Source organism: Opisthocomus hoazin, chromosome 9, assembly GCF_030867145.1.
Source record: "Opisthocomus hoazin isolate bOpiHoa1 chromosome 9, bOpiHoa1.hap1, whole genome shotgun sequence".
NCBI classification, from domain to species: Eukaryota; Metazoa; Chordata; class Aves; order Opisthocomiformes; family Opisthocomidae; genus Opisthocomus; species Opisthocomus hoazin.
Window position 1 is genome coordinate 41,606,679 of NC_134422.1, and position 21,637 is coordinate 41,628,315.

The window sequence follows — 21,637 nt, forward strand, 5'->3', positions numbered from 1 at the left end:
GCCGGTCAGCCTCACCTCCATCCCGGGAAAGGTGATGGAGCAGCTTATCCTGGAGGCCATCATCAAGCAAGTGGAAGAAAAGAAGGTTATCAGGAGTAGTCAGCATGGATTCACCAAGGGGAAATCATGCCTGACCAATCTAATAGCTTTCTACGATGACATGACTGGCTGGGTAGATGAAGGGAGAGCCGTGGATGTTGTCTACCTTGACTTCAGCAAGGCTTTCGACACAGTCTCCCATGATATCCTCCTAGGGAAGCTGAGGAAGTGTGGGCTGGATGAGTGGTCGGTGAACTGGACAGAGAACTGGCTGAATGGCAGCACTCAGAGGGTTGTCATCAGCGGCGCTGAGTCTAGTTGGAGGCTGGTAACAAGTGGTGTCCCCCAGGGGTCAGTACTGGGCCCAGTCTTGTTTAACTTCTTCATCAACGACCTGGATGAAGAGTTAGAATGTACCCTCAGCAAGTTTGCTGATGACACCAAACTGGGAGGTGTGGTAGATACACCAGAAGGCTGTGCTGCCATTCAGCGTGACCTGGATAGGCTGGAAAGCTGGGCAGAGAGGAACCTGATGAGGTTCAACAAAGCCAAATGCAGGGTCCTGCAGCTGGGGAGGAACAATCTCATGCACCAGTACAGGCTTGGGGTGGACCTGCTGGAGAGCAGCTCTGCGGAGAGGGTCCTGGGCGTCCTGGTGGACGACAGGTTAACCATGAGCCAGCAGTGTGCCCTGGCTGCCAAGAAAGCCAATGGGATCCTGGGGTGCATCAAGAAGAGTGTGGCCAGCAGGACGAGGGAGGTTCTCCTTCCCCTCTACACTGCCCTAGTGAGGCCTCATCTAGAGTACTGTGTCCAGTTCTGGGCTTCGCAGTTCAAGAAAGATGAAGAGCTACTGGAGAGAGTCCAGCGGAGGGCTACGAGGATGATGAGGGGACTGGAACATCTCCCCTACGAGGAGAGGTTGAGGGAACTGGGCTTGTTCAGCCTGAAGAAGAGTGGTGCCCAGCGACAGGACAAGGGGCAATGGGCACAAACTGAGGCACAGGAAGTTCCATCTGAACATGAGGAAGAACTTAGTCCCTCTGAGTGTGACGGAGCACTGGAACAGGCTGCCCAGAGAGGCTGTGGAGTCTCCTTCTCTAGAGATATTCAAGACCCACCTGGACAAGGTCCTGTGCAGCCTGCTCTGGGTGACCCTGCTTAGGCAGGAGGGTTGGACCAGATGACCCACAGAGGTCCCTTCCAACCCCTACTATTCTGTGATTCTGTGATTCTGTGATTCTATTGTCGCAGTCTCGGGACTGCTCTGGGCTCGTTAGCGCTGGGCCCCGTGAGATCGCCGTCTGCGTGGAGAAGGTGAGGGCTGCGGGGCAGCCTTACGAGTCTCCCGTGGCCCATTCAAACCACTGGCCACTTGAACCCCAGCCGCTTTCCTAAGCCACTCAAGGGGACACATCCCTGCAAAACATCGGTCATCCGTCCCTACTCATGCCCTCAACAGATGCAACTGTTCAGGAGAGCGTGGTACTGAAGGGAGACAAATAGGGGCTGGGTTCTAGAACAACTCATTTTATGTTAGCTTTAACGAGAGAAAGTGAAAAGACAGGCAAAGGAGAAGCAATACAGCAGCACCAGGTCTCTGCTTCCCGGGTTGCAGGGAGGTGCTTGGAGATAAGCAAGGGCTGGAGCGAAGCAGGGGATGGAGATGTGAAGGTCCCTGGGGTACAGAGCGGGGAGCTCTCCCAAGGAAGGTGGTGGCTTTGCAGAGAGATGAGGCTGGCAGCGGGGTTGGAAGGCGAGCAGCAAAAGGAGGCCTGAGCCTAGCTGAGAATCTCACTACCCTGAAATCTGCCTCCTTGCTTCCCACATCCTTACGACTTCTCTCTTCCTTTTCCATCCCCATCCTGCTCCTGCTCCTTCCCAAGCCTGCATCCACAGCCATGGATGGCCCCAAGACACCCTTTCTGTCCCTTGCTCTCTCTGCTTTGGACTTTGCTGCTGCTGCTACTATAAAGTTTTATTTTGCAGCTGCAAGGAGAAAAAAATAAATCTTTATTCTGGAAGTGGCAAAATTCACTGTAGCTCGTGCTGAAAAGCCCTGGGCTGGCTCTGCTGCCACATCTTGTTCTACTTACACTGCTGCTTTAAATAGACCCAGAACGTCTGCTTTACCAAAGATGTTTCCTTCTCTTCCAGCAGAACCACGGGCTCTGGTTTGTTCGTGTAAGACGTCGCCTGGCTGCGGGAGCTCACGTGGCAGCAGCAATGCGACGACTGGCAGACCACCCAGCTGGCAGTCTTCTGCCTGACTTCAGTTTCGGTGGAAGCTAGATCCGAGATTGTGTAAAGGGGGCTTGAAATGTCTCATGAAAGCACGTTTCAGATGCCAGCTCCTACCTCTAACTAACCCTTTGAAAACGGGGCTTGCCAGTAGGGATCTGTAGATCTGGGGGGTTGCATTCAGAATAATGGGTAACCTTCTATGTCGAAGGTGGACAGCGGGTGTTAGCAAAGCAGTTCCCTCTTTATCTCTTTCCCATTTCAGGTTCTCCATGGCCAGTGGCACTCCTGTCTCATCAAATGTCTTTTGGCAGAGATTTCAAATGTTGGTAAGGATCAATACCTGAAAGACGTAGTTGAACGTAAGGTGTGGATCCCAAACCCACACCAACACTTTTGGCTCGGTGACACTGTCCAGTTCCCTGCAAACATCCTGCTCTGAGTTTGGGCTGTGAATATCTCTGTGAGATCTACACAGCGGTGTACCAAAAACGTGAATTTTTTCTCCGCAGTAGCGGTTTGCAGGACCGCTACTCCCCCCCTCCCACCAGCTCAAACACAGTTTGGTGACGAACAAGATTGAGGACAAGCCAAGACCCGTGTGAGAGCAGGTGTCCTGCTGTAGCCCGGGGCAATGCCCCGCGCAGAGGTGGGCAGCAGCAGAGAGGGGCAGCAGCACAGGCGTTCTGGCGCACAATACGTGTCCTAGGGAGCGGGCAACGTGAAGGACTGCGCTGCCGCACGTTGCACCTCGCCGCCCTGCCCCAGCTCCATGGGAGAGCCCCGACCTGCTGCTGGACAGGGGGTGCAGGTCCCCTCCAGCCCCACGCTCTGCTCTTACCGTGGTCTTTGTGTCCTGAAACCCAACACGCAGCAGGCTCACGTGTCTCCTTTCTGGAGGTATCTGACCGCCTTCTGAGAGCACGTGGTCTTGCCGGTGCTCAAAGTTCAACCAGCTCCACGCACAGGCACACCAGGACTCAAAATGACAAACAAACCACAGGAATGGTTTTCTGCTACAGCATTAATTGCATGAAAGCGTTACTGCTCTCCTGGGATCTCTGGGGGAGAGCTTCCTCCTTCAGATGTCCCCCTTCAGCCAGCTGTTCTTGGCCACTTGCCCCGCACCGGGCCGGGAAGCCGGGCTGAACTGGAGCAGCTGGGTGATGAGGGCTCGGCAGGGCTCCGGCAGCTGCAGCCCCTCTGGGTACAGAACCCCTTTCTTCTGCTGCTGGGGCATGCTGTGGATGTGAGTGTCGTCGAAGGGCATGCAGCCGGCCACCATCACATAGAACATCACCCCCAGGCTCCACATGTCGTACTTCTTGGCGTCGTAGGGGATGCCCATCAGCACCTCTGGGGAAGCGTAGGGTGCCGACCCGAAGAAGGTGCTGCTCAGGTCCGGGTAGCTGTTGGCCTCCTTGCTAAAACTAAAGTCAGTGAGTTTGGCCCTGCGGCCGTCAGCGGAAAGGAGCACATTCTCACACTTCAGATCTCGGTGCACCAAGTTGCGGTCGAGCGTAAGCTGCTGGGCGTGTATGGGGCACGTACCAGCAGGCACGTCGTTGAAAGGCCAGGCGAGCAGCACGTGCGCTGCACGATGGAGGATTTGTTCCTGCTGACCCGTGGGGAATGTCCTCGGGCCATCGTTCTCTCCTCCGAAGAGAGCGGAGGCTCCGTTTGACGGCAAGGACCTTGCCTGGGGCTGATGACTGCAGTGAGGTCTTGCCGGTGCTCAAAGTTCAACCAGCTCCACGCACAGGCACACCAGGACTCAAAATGACCAACAAACCACAGGAATGGTTTTCTGCTACAGCATTAATTGCATGAAAGCGTTACTGCTCTCCTGGGATCTCTGGGGGAGAGCTTCCTCCTTCAGATGTCCCCCTTCAGCCAGCTGTTCTTGGCCACTTGCCCCGCACCGGGCCGGGAAGCCGGGCTGAACTGGAGCAGCTGGGTGATGAGGGCTCGGCAGGGCTCCGGCAGCTGCAGCCCCTCTGGGTACAGAACCCCTTTCTTCTGCTGCTGGGGCATGCTGTGGATGTGAGTGTCGTCGAAGGGCATGCAGCCAGCCACCATCACATAGAACATCACCCCCAGGCTCCACATGTCGTTCTTCTTGGCGTCGTAGGGGATGCCCATCAGCATCTCTGGGGAAGCGTAGGCTGCCGACCCGCAGAAGGTTCTGCTCACGTCCGGGTAGCTGTTGACCTCCTTGCTAAAACTAAAGTCAGTGAGTTTTGCCCTGCGGCCGTCAGCGGAAAGCAGCACGTTCTCACACTTCAGATCTCGGTGCGCCAAGTTGCGGTCGTGCAGGTATTGCACGGCCCTCACAACCTGCACGAAGATGTCCCGGGCCCTGGGGACGCAGGGCAGCTTCCCCAGCTGTTGCAGCAGCTGCAGCAGGTCGGTGGCTGCCGCCTCCATCACTATGTAGAGCTTCCTGTTACAGACCTCGATGATGTCGAAGACGCGGATGATGTTGGGGTGCCGGATCCTGCGCGCGATGGAGACCTCCCGGGGCAGAAACTTGTACACGAGGGTCCGGGTTGCTCGTTGCCGGTCCACCACCTTGATGGCTAAGGGGCCCTTGAATTTGTTGGAGGTGGCTGCCTTCACCTTGGAGAAGCTTCCCTCTCCTAAAGTGGGACCCAGCCTGTAGCCCAGCTCACGAAGTAACTTCTCTCCTGCATCGACTTTTGGCATGATGCGTGATCCCGACGGCCTTAACCGAAGCTGGTGTTTTGCTCTGGGATCTGAAAGCTTTAACACATGGTGCGTGGCGGCTGCTGGCCCTCACTCTGCCCCATTGTGGCACGGGTGGGCTCCGGGGCTCGCCCGGCTACTGTGATGGCGTGGCGCATTCTGTGGCAGCGCCTTTGTGAGACGACGAGGGGGTCGGGCGGGTCCCCTCCGCTCACGGGCCTCTGGAGATTTCAGAGTTTTTACCTTCTCGGCCTCTTCACCTGCGTTTTCCAAATAGGGCTTTTTGGATGAGGAGAGTTTCAATGTCCCCTTTCTGGGAGGAGGAATCCATTTGGGGACCTAAGCCAGTTTTCTGCAGGGTATTCGCTGTATTAAAATCAGAAGGGCACAGAGCGGTACAGAGGAGTGATTTCTACTGTCCCTAACCGCAAAACACCTTGGCTGGCTGTAAATATTTACTTTTTTATTATGATGGTTCAGCGGGCTATTTTTCTAGGTCGACTTTCTGACTTTGGGCGGTACGGACGGGGAACTTTAAATGCATCTTTCAGAAGAAACAGCTTTTCGGTTTCTTGGACTTGGAATTGCTCTCCCTCTATTTTTATCAAAATCGTATTTTGGAGACTTACAAAGAAGTGAGACCAGAGGTCCTTCGGAGAGCTTCTGTAGTTTAGATTTTAAATGCTTTTTAGTCATTTTTAGTTGCTGTGACAGTCGAATGAAGCACGGGGCGGGAGCAGAGGGCAGCTGGCTGGGTCGCCACAGCAAAGCATCCCTGCCCATTGCACGCTGCGTCTCAGGCCAGCGTCGGCTCCTTCCCCCACGCGCTGAGTCCTCGGCTCTCACAAACAGTGGTTTCTGGTTTGTGCTGTTGTTTTCAAGCTGCTCAAGGATCTTGTCCTCCCTGTGGAGCCCGCATTTCCTTTCCAGCTGCACAGAGGAGCCTAGGACCATACAACGTCCAACTTCCTAAATACCCACCCAAATGCTATTTTTAATTTTGGAATATAGGTTTCATTCCGCAAATCGGTTCTGAAGAGGAGTAAGACTCAACTGCAGACGGAAGAAAATCTTTCCCGTGAGTCCACCTTGTCAGTGCTCTGAAGCCACTTGAGAAAATTAAATTAATTAAAAACTGCAGACGCAGGTCTATAGGAGCTGCGGGCGAGCTTCGCCCTGACTCCTAAGGGCAAGTAATCGTCATGTCGGGTTTTATCTGCTGTGGAAGTTATGGGTCGAAACCAAACCACCTTCTCACTTCAGGTGCTACTTCTACAGGCAAGCTGAAGTCTGGGAGTCCACTGTGCTGCGGCTGAGCGCAAGCTGCTGGGCGTGTATGGGGCACGTACCAGCAGGCACGCCGTCGAAAGGCCAGGCGAGCGGCACGTGCGCTGCACGATGGAGGATTTGTTCCTGCTGACCCGTGGGGAATGTCCTCGGGCCATCGTTCTCTCCTCCGAAGAGAGCGGAGGCCCCGTTTGACGGCAAGGACCTTGCCTGGGGCTGATGAGTGCAGTGAGGTCTTGCCGGTGCTCAAAGTTCAACCAGCTCCACGCACAGGCACACCAGGACTCAAAATGACCAACAAACCACAGAAATGGTTTTCTGCTACAGCATTAATTGCATGAAAGCGTTACTACTCTCCTGGGATCTCTGGGGGAGAGCTTCCTCCTTCAGATGTCCCCCTTCAGCCAGCTGTTCTTGGCCACTTGCCCCGCACTGGGCCGGGAAGCCGGGCTGAACTGGAGCAGCTGGGTGATGAGGGCTCGGCAGGGCTCCGGCAGCTGCAGCCCCTCTGGGTACAGAACCCCTTTCTTCTGCTGCTGGGGCATGCTGTGGATGTGAGTGTCGTCGAAGGGCATGCAGCCGGCCACCATCACGTAGAACATCACCCCCAGGCTCCACATGTCGTACTTCTTGGCGTCGTAGGGGATGCCCATCAGCACCTCTGGGGAAGCGTAGGGTGCCGACCCGCAGAAGGTGCTGCTCAGGTCCGGGTAGCTGTTGGCCTCCTTGCTAAAAGTAAAGTCAGTGAGTTTGGCCCTGCGGCCGTCAGCGGAAAGCAGCACGTTCTCACACTTCAGATCTCGGTGCACCAAGTTGCGGTCGAGCGCAAGCTGCTGGGCGTGTATGGGGCACGTACCAGCAGGCACGCCGTCGAAAGGCCAGGCGAGCAGCACGTGCGCTGCACGATGGAGGATTTGTTCCTGCTGACCCGTGGGGAATGTCATCGGGCCATCGTTCTCTCCTCCGAAGAGAGCGGAGGCCCCGTTTGACGGCAAGGACCTTGCCTGGGGCTGATGACTGCAGTGAGGTCTTGCCGGTGCTCAAAGTTCAACCAGCTCCACGCACAGGCACACCAGGACTCAAAATGACCAACAAACCACAGGAATGGTTTTCTGCTACAGCATTAATTGCATGAAAGCGTTACTGCTCTCCTGGGATCTCTGGGGGAGAGCTTCCTCCTTCAGATGTCCCCCTTCAGCCAGCTGTTCTTGGCCACTTGCCCCGCACCGGGCCGGGAAGCCGGGCTGAACTGGAGCAGCTGGGTGATGAGGGCTCAGTAGGGCTCCGGCAGCTGCAGCCCCTCTGGGTACAGAACCCCTTTCTTCTGCTGCTGGGGCATGCTGTGGATGTGAGTGTCGTCGAAGGGCATGCAGCCGGCCACCATCATGTAGAACATCACCCCCAGGCTCCACATGTCGTACTTCTTGGCGTCGTAGGGGATGCCCATCAGCACCTCTGGGGAAGCGTAGGGTGCCGACCCGCAGAAGGTGCTGCTCAGGTCCGGGTAGCTGTTGGCCTCCTTGCTAAAAGTAAAGTCAGTGAGTTTGGCCCTGCGGCCGTCAGCGGAAAGCAGCACGTTCTCACACTTCAGATCTCGGTGCACCAAGTTGCGGTCGAGCGCAAGCTGCTGGGCGTGTATGGGGCACGTACCAGCAGGCACGCCGTCGAAAGGCCAGGCGAGCAGCACGTGCGCTGCACGATGGAGGATTTGTTCCTGCTGACCCGTGGGGAATGTCCTCGGGCCATCGTTCTCCCCTCCGAAGAGAGCGGAGGCCCCGTTTGACGGCAAGGACCTTGCCTGGGGCTGATGACTGCAGCGAGGTCGAGCAGAGGGAATCCCGTACACACGCAGATATGCTGGACATCACCCAGCTGACGCTCCCTGTCTGCCTGGGGCATCAAATAAATGCCCCCCGATTTCGTACTTCTGGAGCGATTCAGAAAGAAGCCATTTCCAGGACTTCTCATTCATAAACTGCTGCTACTTAAACACCAGAAAATCCCGCCTAGCAGTCAGCAGGCCAGCCGCAGAAAGCCATTTTGCTGGCTACCCAGGATTTCCTGGCATTTCTGGTTAGTCCGTGAGTCATAACCGCAGTGACTTAGCAGCGGTCTGAGCCGGACTTTTCACAGGAGCTGGGAACTTTGAGGTGGCGAAACGTAACTGAACCAATGTGGGCATTTTTACAAGGGAAAACGCTGAGACCAGGCGTCCCTTGCCTGCTCAGCAGAGGAGCACGTCCGGAAAACGCCGTCGTCGCACGCTCTGACAGGGGTCTGGCCGATGCTCCGTGTATCTTTCAAAACAGGAACGGGAGCTCACGTGACAGACACGTCCCCAAAACCCACAGCCAGAGAAAGCACCGTGCAGCTGGATGCTGGACGAGCATCCTGCAGGCGAAAGGGGCTTGTGCGGTGCCTCGAAGGAGACAGGGAAGAAATCCCTGGTGCAAGTGAGGACGCAGCAGCAAATGCTTCCGCTCCTGTGCGCTCCAGCTAAAGCCCTGCGAGCTGGGTGTGCGGCTGCCGGGGCGGCAGACGTCGTGACCGCGCATCTCCGTGCGCCCCACCCACAGCTCGCAGCGCGGCCTGCGACGGCTGCAAAAAGCCCCAGAGAAAGAAAGACAGCAAGAGGCATGAAGGAGAGGTTTCGGTTTGGCAGGACAGCGGCAGGCAGAGGAGGAGGAAAGATATCTGAGCTCAGCTTTCTGTGCTGTGCTTAGGTGTCAGAGAAACAGATTTTTTTTTTTTGCCTTGTTAGCTGCTGGCTCAACATTTATTGGTATAAAAATGCGCCAAAAATCTCTTTTGCTTCCAATCCCTCAGGCACTGGTACCTTGGTATAAATATTTAAGCCACACCAATATACTTTAGCAGGGTACTCAGTAATAACCTATAAAAGGATGCTGAGCTTCTGAGCTTTCCGGTACATTCTCTACATCACAGCTGTGTTTGTAGATCCGACTTGTTCCATTGCTCTTGTAAACGAGAGCAATCAGAAACCCGGCAGCAGTTACTGGTGAGTTCAGTCTGGTACGTGAGCAGGAGGAGCTGGTCTGCAGAGGTATAAATTATTGGAGGGTTTTCATTATGGGGACGTTTGCCGACTCTGGCGGCGCGGTTGTCTGTCAGCCTGACACGGAGCCGGTTCCTCCGCCAAAGGGCTGATAAACTGCTGAAGGACCGTTCCCACTGCTGTGTGGGGACACCAGAGAGCTCCCAGGTGCCCCAGCAGCAACTGACCTGTTGCAAACTCAGCGTAAGCTAACGTGCCTCCCCGGGTACGCTCACCCGGGGCAAGTCCTGCATCGCCCGGGGCTGGGCTGCGCACCGGAGACCAAGCTGTGCTGGGCATCACTTCACACCAACACCAGGAGTTCACCTTGCCCGGGTCCTGGCTGCACTACGATTACACAGGATGGTGTTCCCTCGGGGATGAATTCACCTTGCTGAGATGCTACCGCAGCGGAAGGTCTCCAGCCTTCTGCCCTTCGACCAGAGAAGAACAAACACACCATGAGATATAAGGAGGACTTTTTTTTCCTTCCTGCATCATCCCATAGTTTTTTTCACTAATAATAAGGTCTTCTCTTGCAGGAAAATCCTGGCTGTGCTGCAGTAGGTGGCTGGGAAATCACCAGCCTGCTATGGGAACACCGGGGTTGATCAAACCGTGCCTCCTTGGGCGGCTGCCTTCTTGCCGAACCTCAGCGAGGCTCTGCTCCATCAGTTAGTGCAGATGTCCTCGAAGCCAAAACAAACCATATTTTCATACCTTACAAGTAAGTTACAATGTGTAGAATGACCTCTGTACTTGCGTGGAGCCCTTGAGATTTCTTTATATACCTCCATTTCCATACAAGCGGGAATATTCTGCCCAGGGGTTGTAGCTTTCAAGACCGGTCAAGGAATTCCTAGGTGCCCCACTTTGTGGCCGGTCTATGGCCAGACCTTCTTGCTTAGCACCCTGTGGATGTGAGAATGGGCAAGCAGCCGCACAAGAAGTAAAAATAACTGATGTTAATTTTTTGCTTGACTACCTCATTACAGATAGTGTAAAGCATAACCACAATTTTTCCTAGCTGATACTGAAGTTACCAGGGTCTTCTTGCAAGAAATGGGTCAAAATTGCTCTTTAAACATAAGCTTTTGATGTTTTACTCTGTATTTGATTTTATATATCTATATATATAGAATTTTTTTAGAGAACACCAGGCTGAAAAGAAACCCACTACTTTTTTGCACTATTTTTCTGGATGTGGCAAGGAGTTTGTACAGGTGCTGAAGGCTGGTGAGAATTTTGCAGGCAAGAACTGCTCTGTAGTCCTGTGGAGCCATACCACACTCTCTAGGTGTTAGTACCAAAGGGAACAAGCCGAGGTAAGGCTAATTTGTAACAGGTATAGACACTCGTTAGACAGGGCATAGCCAGGAAAGAAAATTACGCTGTTGGCAAGTACTCTCATTTTTCTAGTGATGTTATTTGCCCCTTACTTGCCAAGTACTGCTCGGTGAGCTATTTAAAGGTAATTGATCGCTGGCCTGTGTGATGTCTGAGCAGTCGGAAAAATGGGGCCGATCCCATGAAAAGCGTACTGACTCCAAGCTGCCTCAGGACCTGGACTGCTGTCGTTGCCCTAGATCCTCCCCTGCAACATCAAGCTGTCTGGGAGGTTCTTTTAGACACTGGTATTAAACGGACCTGGAAAGTTGAAGGTACAAAACTGACTGCAAAGCCTTGTCTCTGAACGCTTCACGAAAGCTGTGATAGAGGGGAATCAGCTGTGTGTGTGCCTACAGCTCCAGCCGGGCTTTGGCCATGGTCTCATGGCTCCTTACGGCAGCAACAGCAGCACTGGAGAAAGCAAAGTCGCAGGTAATCAGCACGCTGTACTTGCTGCATTTTCTTTATCTTCCTTTCTTTCTTTTCATGTCTCAAGGGTTGGTGTTTGTTTAAAATACTCCAGTTATGCTGGGTTTTTTGGCCCTTTGGTAGATAAGGAGACCTGGGACCTCGCATTCCTGGTGATCAGAAGCAGCTGTGGTCCTCACAGCTGTTTGCCATCAGATCTTGCCCTTAGCCTTTTGGTCAAACAGCATCGACTAGCGAAGCTGGTTGTGGGACCAGGAAGAGGTCTCCTAGAAATTCAGGACGATGAGAGGAACACCAGACAGAAAACTATGTGGATGTCCATTTGATTAGCCAAGGTTGTGCAGACACCAAAGAGAAACCTGAGCCTGGCACGCCTTGTGTGCCAGGAACGTCTCTTCCTGTAAATGAGAAGTTAAACTGTGCAAGGGATAGAAAATGAGTATTTAAACTGTGCGAGGGATAGAAAATGGGATGGTGAGCCATCAGAGGGAATGGATATATGGCAGCAGGCCACACCACCACTTCTTGGGCAGCTTGTGAGTGCCTCAGTAAGGTGCCAAAAGGGATGAGGGATGGAAAGGGCTAACGGGCTGGTCTGCAAACAGATTTTGCAGCTGGCGTTGCCAGGCTGCACCTGCCAAGAATCTCAAACCTGGAGGCAATAAGCTAGAGTGGAGTGGGAGACAAAAGGGGCTAAGCAGGCTCTGGCAGGCTGGTTGCTCAGGGGGAGGGAGGGCTCCCCTGGCAGGTCTGCCATTTATGGGCTTTGCACCAAAACCCTTGTGGAAAGAGGGAGGAAGAAGAGCGAGATCTTCTGCCTCCATCCTTGTGGTAAGTGGAAAGTCATGCCTGGCTCACCAGAGCGAAGGAAAAGCAGCTGCACAGGGAGGTGAGCTCTTCCTTTTCAGTGCTGGAATGCCTGCTGAGCCAGGGGAGAGCTGGGAGCAGAGCAGGCATCCAGCCTCGGGAGCTCACCACACCCCTTTCCTGGCTGGAGGTGTTGATCTTGCTGTGCCTTTGTTCCCATGGCTCCCTCCCACCACCTCCCTTCCGAGAGCTAGGAAGCTTCTTCTTCCTTGGCTGGTGCTGCAGGCGCTTGGCTTGGCCGTCAAGTGGCTGATTCCTGCGCGCTTACCAGGGAGATCCTCCAAACGGCCACGCGAGCCAAAGGGAAGGGCTGTGCAGTGTTGGGAGGCTGCTGGGTTGAGAGCAGGGTCCAAGCTTGCTCTTCTTGCCCCTTCTCGAGGCCAGGAAAAGAGCCCAGAAATCCTGCTGAGATACCCCCTTGGTGCTGGGAAGCTGGTAAGAAAGGTGTGGGTAGGAACTGGAGCTCTGTGCTGCACATCTCCCGAGACCAGGGAATGTTTCTCTGCTCTCCCTGTTGCTTCAGCATCACAGAATCACAGAATGGTCAGGGTTGGAAGAGACCTCTGTGGGTCATCTCGTCCAACCCCCTGCCGAAGCAGGGGTGCCCAGAGCAGGCTGCACAGGACCACATCCAGGCAGGTCTTGAATATCTCCAGAGAAGGAGAGTCCACAGCCTCCCTGGGCAGCCTGGGCCAGGGCTCCGTCACCCTCAGAGGGAAGAAGTTCTTCCTCATCTTCAGCTGGAGCTTCCTCTGCTTCAGTTTGTGCCCGTTGCCCCTTGTCCTGTCGCTGGGCACCACTGGAAAGAGTCTGGCCCCATCCTCCTGACACCCACCCTGCAGATATTTAGAGGCATTTCTAAGGTCCCCTCGCAGCCTTCTCTTCTCCAGGCTGAACAAGCCCAGCTCCCTCAGCCTCTCCTCATAGGAGACATGCTCCAGTCCCCTCCTCATCCTCGTAGCCCTCCGCTGGACTCTCTCCAGCAGCTCCTCATCAGCGTCAACGAATCTCTTTTCATAGCTGAAAGAGTAAATGCCTGGCGCAGCTGCTGACTTGCTTGCTGTGTTTGCGTGCCCGCCCTCGCTGTCCCTAGGCAGAGCTAGCGGCGTTTTGTCACGGCTGGCTGTCACGGGCTTCAGGCGAGGCTTTAAGCAAGGCAGAGATTTCACAAGCCGCAGCAAGCGCCTCCTGGGTTAGCGGAAATGGAGTTGGGATTGGGTGGTGGCGAGGGCCAAGAGAACAGTTGGGAAACGAGAAGCTTTTCTTACCACATCAGGTTATGACCCTTAAATCCAAACATAATTAAATTTGAAAAGCAGGTAAGCGTTTTGTGGTTAACTGTGCCAAATGAGCGATGCTTTAATTTCTTCCTCGCACTGATTTACTTGTGTGCCTGTGGAGAACCTCATCGCAGAGCATTGTGTATTCAGAAAGAGATTTAGTTGTCTGGCACCTATTGTAATTAATCTGTGGCCAGCTGAAGACTCCAGATTTTGGCCTGTAATTAGGATATGACAGCCTATGGTACACAGAGCTGGAAAGCTGATGGCAAAGTGTCACGGCTATGGAGCAGGTGTTTGAATGGCTTTAAATGGAAGTTGTCAGAGGCTGATTTCATGAGCTGCTCTGCCGGCACATGCTAAAAACACTTCCTGAAGGTGCTCAGACAACCACTGGGATGGCTTCTCCCGCGGGTCTCGTTAGCCCTGGATGCGCCCGTCCTGTATGGGAGTCTGGCAGAGCTGGAGTTAAAGGAGAGAACAGCCTAGAGCTGCAAACCAGAAAGCTTCAGAGCTGTCAAGACCGATGAGAAAGCTAGGACCTGGAAGGTCAGCAAAGACAAACTCTAACTAGCAGAAGAAGGTAATCTTGGACCAGATAGTCGGTGTGGGTATGTGTGTATCAAAGAGGGAGGTAGGCAGGCAGGCACTTTGGGAGCAAGGCTAGAGGCACCTACAGGGACTACCCTGAAGGTCTGTTTGCTGAAGCCTGCTCCATCCAGCATCGAGCTGGACAGGGTTTTGTGGGGTTTGGAGAAACTGCCTGAGAAACCGAGCAAGAAACTTGCTGTGACCTTGAGAGGAAAACAGCCAAAGCAATCTGAGGCTTATCACATGCAGAGACAGAAGGGTGGGTAATTCAGGTGGGCAGTGAATATGGATCTGCTCACATGAGCAGCAGAAGACCTTGTGTTACATTTCTTCATTTGCTTTCCAGGAAACAGAGCTTTTTCCCACTTTCCTGCTTGCGTGCTTCCCTAAAAGGGAAATAAATCCACTGAGAGCAGAAACCAGGCTCTCCCCCTGATTTACCGAGAGCCACTGCGGAGCGCGGAGGCCGGGTACGCCGGCGTGGGCTGGGCTGGGGGGACAGGCATGCCTGCATCCCGCTGCTCAGACAAGCCATGAACTATATTTAATATCACAGTGCCCTCTTGGGGGCAGGTGTGCCTTGGAAACAGACCTTCATCATTTGTACGCCGCAGAGCTCACGGCACGACGCTCTCATTTATTCCAGCAGCTCACGGGTTTTTCTAGCTAAATCCAGGGTTTTCCTAGCTAAATCACGGATTTTCCTAGCTAAATCATGGGTTTTCCCACCGAACGCTGCTCGTTCTAAGGGATAGTTCAGAGTTTTGGCCTCGGATTTTTATTTTGTTATTATCTCAGTAGAAATCCTTTCTCTGCTGCCTATCTGTATATCTAAAATAAGAGAAGTGAGGAGGGTGAGGAGGTCCCGAGTGAAGATGGCAGTCTGCCCTCAGAAATGAAACCTGCCTTGTTTAAACACTTTCAGATGACTCGGCCCCAGCAAGAAACGAATTGTTTTAACAACAGATTTAATTAGGTGGTGTTTGTATTCCTTCACAGCACGCCTGAGTCCCAGTGCACCGGCTGGTAGACCCGTCTCAAAGCCCTGGCGTCTCCGGCAAAGGAGTGTGAAGAGCGACCAGCGCGTTAAATAAGGACACGGGTACGTACAGCAATTCCCAGCCGACCACGGGAGCAGCCTGGAGAGGGGGGGAGTGTGACCGATCTCTCTTCTCCTCCAGCTTTCACAGTCCTGCCTTTTGTTCAAGGGTAAAAAGAAATAAAATGTGAACAAAAAATGCAACTTGCAGCAAATATTTGGGATGATCCTACGGAAGTGTAACTGTGCCGCAGCCGACGTGGCTCCCGATGCCCCGCTGTCCCCATTAATGCTCCGGGTGTCGGATACTTCAGACCAGACATTTTGCATGTTTTTCAGCAGCCGCTCTGATTCACTAAAGCAGGCAAACAAACAAACTTTCGTTCTAGTACAGAGCTGTCATTTTACTGATTCCTTATGCTTTCAGGACTACAAAAGAACCTTTGTTTTAAGGATGATACGAAATGACGAGCCTCTGACAGCTGGGACAGTTTTTCCAGCACGTATACATATGAGACTGCGAGTGTGGTTTTGGGTTTCTTTTTTGGGTATCTTATTTTTTAACAAATTCAGCTAAAAGCCCATCTGTGGTCAGGATTCAGTTGAAGCAGATCTGCCACCTGGCAGATGAGCCCACGACCCTAAAAGCCGGTTTCTCTGAGAAGCCAGCCTCCAAGATTGATGATGAGGGCTTCCGTATCTTTTCTTTTTCTGTTCTTATTTCTAGATCTAGTTTACCTCACACTGGAAGCAGAGTTTTCCTAAATGCCAGGTCTGAGAACTTGTTCTGGGCTTTGACGGTCACTCTTCTGTGTCGCCGCTTCTCCCCTTCCCTCCTCCTGTGTCATTATCTCCCAAAGAACGATGCTGTCACAGGGCAGCAGCCCTTGGGCATCGTCCCACTGTGCCGGGCAGCACGATCGGCGGGGACGATGGACCATGGGCAAACAGATTGTGGCACGAGGAACGCTTATCCAGCTAGGCAGAGTTGGGAAAGGCTGGGATAGATTTCCTTCTGTTTTCCTTGATTAGGCACTCCTTTGCTAAACTGGAAGCAGGGGGAGAAATCCCTGTAGGTCCGAGTCCACCTTGCTTTGTGTGCTGACGCCTTTTTCCTTGCAAAGACAGCTCTTGGCCTCTCCATCTCCCTGCTTTGCTTGCTAAGCTCCCACCAGGTAGGACGCAGCACCTCTTCTGTGCTGTTCTTGCAGGGTCACCTGCAGCCTGCTGTAGGTGACCCTGCTTCGGTGGGAGGGTTGGACTAGATGACCCACAGAGGTCCCTTCCAACCCCGACCATTATGTGATTCTGTGGTTCTGTGATTCTGTCCTCAGCCGGTATAAATGCATCGCCTGCTTTCGTTTGGCTTTTTCGTGGCTCCGTCTGAAGGGGACAAGTCGTTTGACTGCTGCTTGCTGGATCCTGCTCTCCGTTTGTTGTCGCTTTGGCAAGATGTCACTGCGTGGCCCGAGCTGGTTTGTGCCAGCGGAGTATTTTAGGAAAGCATCCACATTTTAGGAAAGCATCATTTCTGCGGACAAGGGAAAAGGAGGAAAAAACCTATGATTTGAGAAGCTGTGATGGTCTGACAGGGCAGGGCCTTGGCATCTGGAGGAACGATAGCTTCTGCTAGGGACGTGGCTTACATCTGCTCGGCTGTGGCCAGCCTGCGAGCCTTCAGAGAGACTGATTTTTTTGAGCAGGTATATTTAAAGTTTGTTTTGGAGGGGATGACACAAAATATGCGCAGGTTCCCCCTTCCAGCTCACAGCTTCCAGAGAAAACAACTGATTATTTTATTTCCCCCCCCACTCCCCAAAGACAGTGGATTCAAAACCCATTTTGCTGTCCCATCACGCCTCTGTCAGCAGGTCGTAAGGGCAGCAGGGTGAGCAGGAGCGCGGTGGTGGCATCCCTGGGCTCTGGAGGACTGCTATAATTCTGGCAGTGGTATGAACCAGGCCCGGTTGGTTTGTCAAGACAGTAAATGTTTTGTTCCTCCTGGATATCTGGGTGGCACGCAGGTGTGACAGAGAAGCACCAGTGTAATCATTAAGATGGAAAGATCCCCTGTATGCTCTTCCTTCTCTCGGAGTCACTGCCGTGTCCTACATGCACAGGGCCATGGAGGAGTAATGAGGCTGGGTTTTGTCAGTCGCTGTCAAATGCAGAAATAAATAACCTCAAGCAATATAACTTCACTCAATTCGTATCTGCTTGTGCTGGCCGTACCTTGTTTTTACATGGCGCCAGGGGAAACTATTTTTAAATGTTAAAATTTAAATTAACACATGGTCCTGCAGGCTAAATCTGTTACAAATGATAGCATTTCCACTGTAGTTTGTTTGTGCAGGCTAAATCTGTTACAAATGATAACATTTCCACTGTAGTTTGTTTGGTAGCACCTCGAGAAAAGCAGCTGATTGGAGTGGTTTATTTTCATTGCTAGGGGATGGAACAGCCTTAGAGCCTTTGTGAGCTCTGGAGGAAAAGCAGCCGCGGCGCTGGGCAGGCGCTATCTGCAGCCACGGAAACAACTGATAAAAACTTTCTCATCTTATCACGTCCCAGATAGGTTTTTGCTTTAGGATGCAGACACGAAAGAGTCTCTAGGGTCCTTGTGCCCTACGTGGGAACGCTCACGACAGTCCTGGCACAGTTTAAGAAACTGGTCCTCTTAGTCGCTGTGTAAGGCGCGGTTGACTGATGAGGTTGTAGGGAGGCACGAGAGCATGGGAACGGCGGGGGTGAGGAGAGCCTGGGACTTGGAAGGGACAGGAGATGTGGGGTGATGTACACCCGTGGCATGAAGGCAGACAGGTCCCCGGGCTGTCTGCAGGGCACCCCGGCATTGCGTTTCACCCCAGTAAGTGTGAATTGTTCTGCTCTGCACACCATGGGCTGCAACTGTGGTGATCCCACGCTTCTCCACGGTATGGGTGTCCAGGCCCCAAGGTGATCTGGAGGCAGTAGTCTTAATGACCCTTGTGACTCTCTCCATCCAGACTGGGATTTGGATCACGCTGTGGTAGCCTAGTCACGCTGGTCACTATGGCATGAAGACCCAAGAGAGGACCAGGCTTCAACTACTCACCAGCTCCATAGCTCATAAGCCTCAGACTTGCACCCTACAATAAGCAAAAGGGTGTTTGGGAGAGTGGTGAGAAAGGTCCACGGAAAGGACCAGCATGATGTGTTTGTGATGTATGTAGAGCATGGGAATTTTCTGCAAATATTGACTTGTATCCTTGGAGGAGCAGGCTTACGGCCAGGATTATTTCCAGGGCCCCACCTCTCTGCTGTCTCTATTCCGCCGTAATGGAGCGCATAACCTGCTTGTCCCTCTGTCTTCCCAGATCCTTACCCTGTCGGGCTGTGGTATGTTTATTTTCTTCAACAGTCTATTTTTTGGTGGATCAGACTACAAATGGTGGCAGCAAAAGGAAGCAGTAAGGCCTAAAAGAAGCCTCGGTCAAAATGACCCTCGTGTCTCTCTCCAGTGTCTTTTATCCAGTTTGCACCCAGGCCAGTAGGCTGGTCACAAAGGACATACGGCAGCAGCAGTCCAGAGACGCTTCCGATCTTGGTCATCTACCAGTTCCTCCAGTGGCTTCCCACATATGTTGAACAGCAGCAATGACAAAATTAGACCACTGCTACAGTCACATTATTTTTCCGTGTGACATTATATATATGAGAAAGCCCCTGGGGGCCAGTGAGCAGGCAGACACCACCAGTGACCAAAGGGGTGGTCAGACTGGGGATGGAGCAGCAGCCGGGATTGACAGCGTGACCCATGGGTGATGGATCCAGCCCTGGCAGGGGGAAAATGCTGTGCTTGGTGTGTACTGGAAGCAGGTTCATATCCCTCTCTGCCTTTTATTTCTTTTTTTTTGTTTTTAATATTCAAGCAACACTCTCTTTTTCTGGGCTGTGGTGGTCAATTTTTGATGAGGTGTAGATCTAATTCAAAACTAACCACTGACTTAACCACATAGCTATTGCGTGAACAGATCAACGTGGCCCTGGCATTGCTAATTTTGATGCTAGAATATAGGTATTGATTTTTCTGTGATCTTGGAATTAAAAGTTTTTTGCACTTTTGAACTCCTCAGCGCTCAAAACAACCGCAGAGAAGAGGGGAGCTGTCAGACATGTCCTATATTTCATGGCTCTGTAATGCCAGTGGCGGTCTGAGGACAGGTAGTTCTTCGAGAAGGAGCGTGCCACCACAGCAGCAGGCTTCTCCTAAGAGAGGCACGTGTAAGAGGACACAGGATCAGAGCCTAATCCTTTGGATATCTCCATTCCTTCCCAAAGACTTGCAGCCCACCGCTCCGTGGCAGATCCGCCTCGTGCCAGGTGGGGTTCTGCGCAAGCAGTTTTGTGACAGGGGGGCACCTGGTGATGGCACAAATGGCCTGTGCTGTCCCCATTTCTTCCCAGCACCCCTCTCCACCGGCTCCCTGCTCTCCCAGGGGAGGTGCGTCATTCCTTTGCGGATTTTATACCTTCAGTTTCTGAGAGGGAATATTGGAAGGGGAGCTCCTGGGTCTGAGAAAAGAGTCTCTTTAGGAGGAGATGAGGACTTACTTTTTGTATCTCCTTTCCCTGCCTTTTCCCACTAGGAAAATGCTCTTTACACTTATAGTGAAGGGAATTTCCCACCTAGCTGTCTTTGTTCTCAGCTTAGATGTTCTTTCATCATCTCCTTACTGGCAGACACAGCCTCTGGCTAGGGAGTAACTGCTCTTTCTCCCGCCCCTCTGGAATTCCTCACCTCTTGGAATACCAAACATATCTGGTAAGTCAGGCCTGCAGGCTTGGTTGCAGGGTGCTGAGCAAACATTTTGTCCTCAGGCACGGGAAAAGTGCCTGGATTAAGAAATCTTCAATTATCCTGCTGCCAAAGCTGGTGGATCCTCCCTGCGTTGCTGTGACCCCCAGGTGTGAGATGTCCTCACTGGCAGTGGTCAGGAGAGCATGGCAAGCCATCACGAGAGCTTTCCAGGCAGCGCACTTGCTTTCTGTGGCCCCTCTTCCTGCTCTCTTCTAGGAGGATCTGATTTTAGGCAGTCTTGCTTCATTTTCCCACCTCCAAAAATAGGTGGCTCTGTCTAATTACGCTTAATGCTTCCGGGTGCATAATTGCAGGAGCCCTGTGGGAGTGCACTGCTCTGCTTCCTCACCTCTGTTATCCAGGACTTCACTGACAACAGCTGGTTGTCCCATCGCCGTTTTGCTTGCGTGCGTGATTTATAGTCTCCTTGATCATGAAGTCATCGTCTTTTACCTGCTCCACTCGAGATTCCTTGCGTGGAGCAGGGAACGATCCCAGTGGCTGGGATTCCCGAGGTAGACATGGGAATGGGAGCATCTTCTCCTGCAGGCTCGCTCTCTGGTGCCAACCCACCGAGACAAGCGCAGCCGGGAGACTCGCTGAGCTGGGTGGGCGACGACTGCGCTTGCCCCGGTGCCTGCCCCTTCCCCACAGGGCCAGTTCACAACGCCTCGGTGTAGCTGCCAACCTCAGCTTTTCCTCTCAGATCGCCCTCAGAGGGCTTCCATGCTTCCTAGCACAGGACTTGGGTGGGCACACCAGCATTTCCAGCCACACATCTAGGCAGGAGGCTTCAGTTCCTCCAAACCTCGGGTAAAATATCCCGGGGAAGTTTTGCTGCGTGCTTTCTACGAGGTGGCTCCTGTCAGGGACAGGGCACAGCCCTGGAAAATCCTCTCCTCTCACCCAGTGTGGCTGCTCTTGCATTCATCTTGTCCTGAAAAAAAAACCCAGCTATCTGCTGGGTGCTGTCATGGTGTTGCCTCCCGCTTCCCATTTCACTTTGCTTTGTGTGGGCAGATGTCTGTCTTCTTTCTAAGGTGACTGCAGCTGGTGCTGTGATTCATGGCTAACGCACGAGACCCTAAATGTTCCCATCTGCTCAGCCCGATGACTTCTACCCGACGCAAATGCAATGCCCGGCGGCGCTGCGCCTGTCTCAGAAACTGCACCTTACAGCCAGCCTCTGCCTTTCTGCCTCTACCCTGCACGGAAACGAGTACTGAAAGTCAGAGCCTTTGACTGAAACCTGCCTTTTGGACAGAAATGCCTGCTCCCCTCCGCCCGCCGGAGCCCACTCGTGCCGGTGCCTGCCTGGAGAGCAGAGGATGCAGAGCTCGGATGTACCCACCGGCTCCCAGCCGAGCATTTCTACCTCCGCGGAGCCTCCAGCCTGGCGAAAACCTTGCTGCCGCAGGAGATTTTGGCTCAGTTGCCTACCCAGGGGCTCAGGAGCAGCTTTAGTCCAAGGAGCTAGTGAAGAGCAGCTTTCCAGAAGAGGACATCCTAGCTGTCGCAGGATGGGCTAAGGGAGAACGGATCCCCGTGTAGCCGCAGAAATGAGAGCGGAGGCGGCAGCAAAGGCGAGGGAGGGGGCTGAGAAAGGATGCTCGTGGCTGTGTTTCATGCTGGGAGCCTGCACAGAGGGTTACCGTTTCTCAGCGGTCTTTAAGAGCCTGCTCTAAACCCCTCCTTTGGGGAATCAAGGCCCCTTTGATTTGCAGGTTTTGGCCTTTATGAGATTTATTTTTCTACCAAACTCTTGTAGGAAGGGGAAATCTAGGGCAGGTGGGTAGCTTTAGCAAGTATCAACCTTCTGAACTGAAAGCCAGTTCATCTCTCTCTACCTCCTGCTCTATGTCTCTGTAACTTCT

The 21,637-nt window shown here is 53.1% G+C and overlaps 3 protein-coding genes and 1 pseudogene across 3 annotated transcripts; all 4 read right to left on the reverse strand.

Annotated features, from left to right (window-relative positions):
* Nucleotides 1-3,331: 3,331 nt before the first annotated feature.
* Nucleotides 3,332-3,927, reverse strand: LOC142362453 (testis-specific serine/threonine-protein kinase 6-like). Its single transcript, XM_075431086.1, has 2 exons — nucleotides 3,904-3,927; nucleotides 3,332-3,808 (listed from the first exon to the last, which is right to left on the reverse strand). The coding sequence occupies exons 1-2, from the start codon at nucleotides 3,925-3,927 to the stop codon at nucleotides 3,362-3,364; spliced, it is 471 nt and encodes a 156-aa protein (XP_075287201.1). The 3' UTR covers nucleotides 3,332-3,361.
* A 198-nt stretch (nucleotides 3,928-4,125) lies between these two features.
* LOC142362398 (testis-specific serine/threonine-protein kinase 6-like) lies at nucleotides 4,126-5,001 on the reverse strand. The gene has a single exon (XM_075430520.1). It carries the CDS (start codon nucleotides 4,984-4,986, stop codon nucleotides 4,156-4,158), a length of 831 nt encoding a protein of 276 aa, XP_075286635.1. The 5' UTR covers nucleotides 4,987-5,001; the 3' UTR covers nucleotides 4,126-4,155.
* Nucleotides 5,002-6,659: 1,658 nt separating this feature from the next.
* Nucleotides 6,660-7,217, reverse strand: LOC142362454 (testis-specific serine/threonine-protein kinase 6-like). Its single transcript, XM_075431088.1, has one exon. The coding sequence runs from the start codon at nucleotides 7,215-7,217 to the stop codon at nucleotides 6,660-6,662; it is 558 nt and encodes a 185-aa protein (XP_075287203.1).
* Nucleotides 7,218-7,453: 236 nt separating this feature from the next.
* On the reverse strand, nucleotides 7,454-8,138 carry LOC142362455 (testis-specific serine/threonine-protein kinase 6-like; annotated as a pseudogene).
* Nucleotides 8,139-21,637: the final 13,499 nt, after the last annotated feature.

Excerpts from the sequence above, each read along its gene's own strand:
- LOC142362453 (XM_075431086.1), bottom strand. The coding sequence starts at position 3,927 with ATGGCCCGAGGACATTCCCCACGG. Across the intron at positions 3,809-3,903 it reads CCCGAGGACATTCCCCACGG|CAGCTTACGCTCGACCGCAA; the intron begins GTCAGCAGGAAC and ends ATACACGCCCAG.
- LOC142362398 (XM_075430520.1), bottom strand. The coding sequence starts at position 4,986 with ATGCCAAAAGTCGATGCAGGAGAGAAGTTACTTCGTGAGCTGGGCTAC.
- LOC142362454 (XM_075431088.1), bottom strand. The coding sequence starts at position 7,217 with ATGACATTCCCCACGGGTCAGCAGGAACAAATCCTCCATCGTGCAGCG.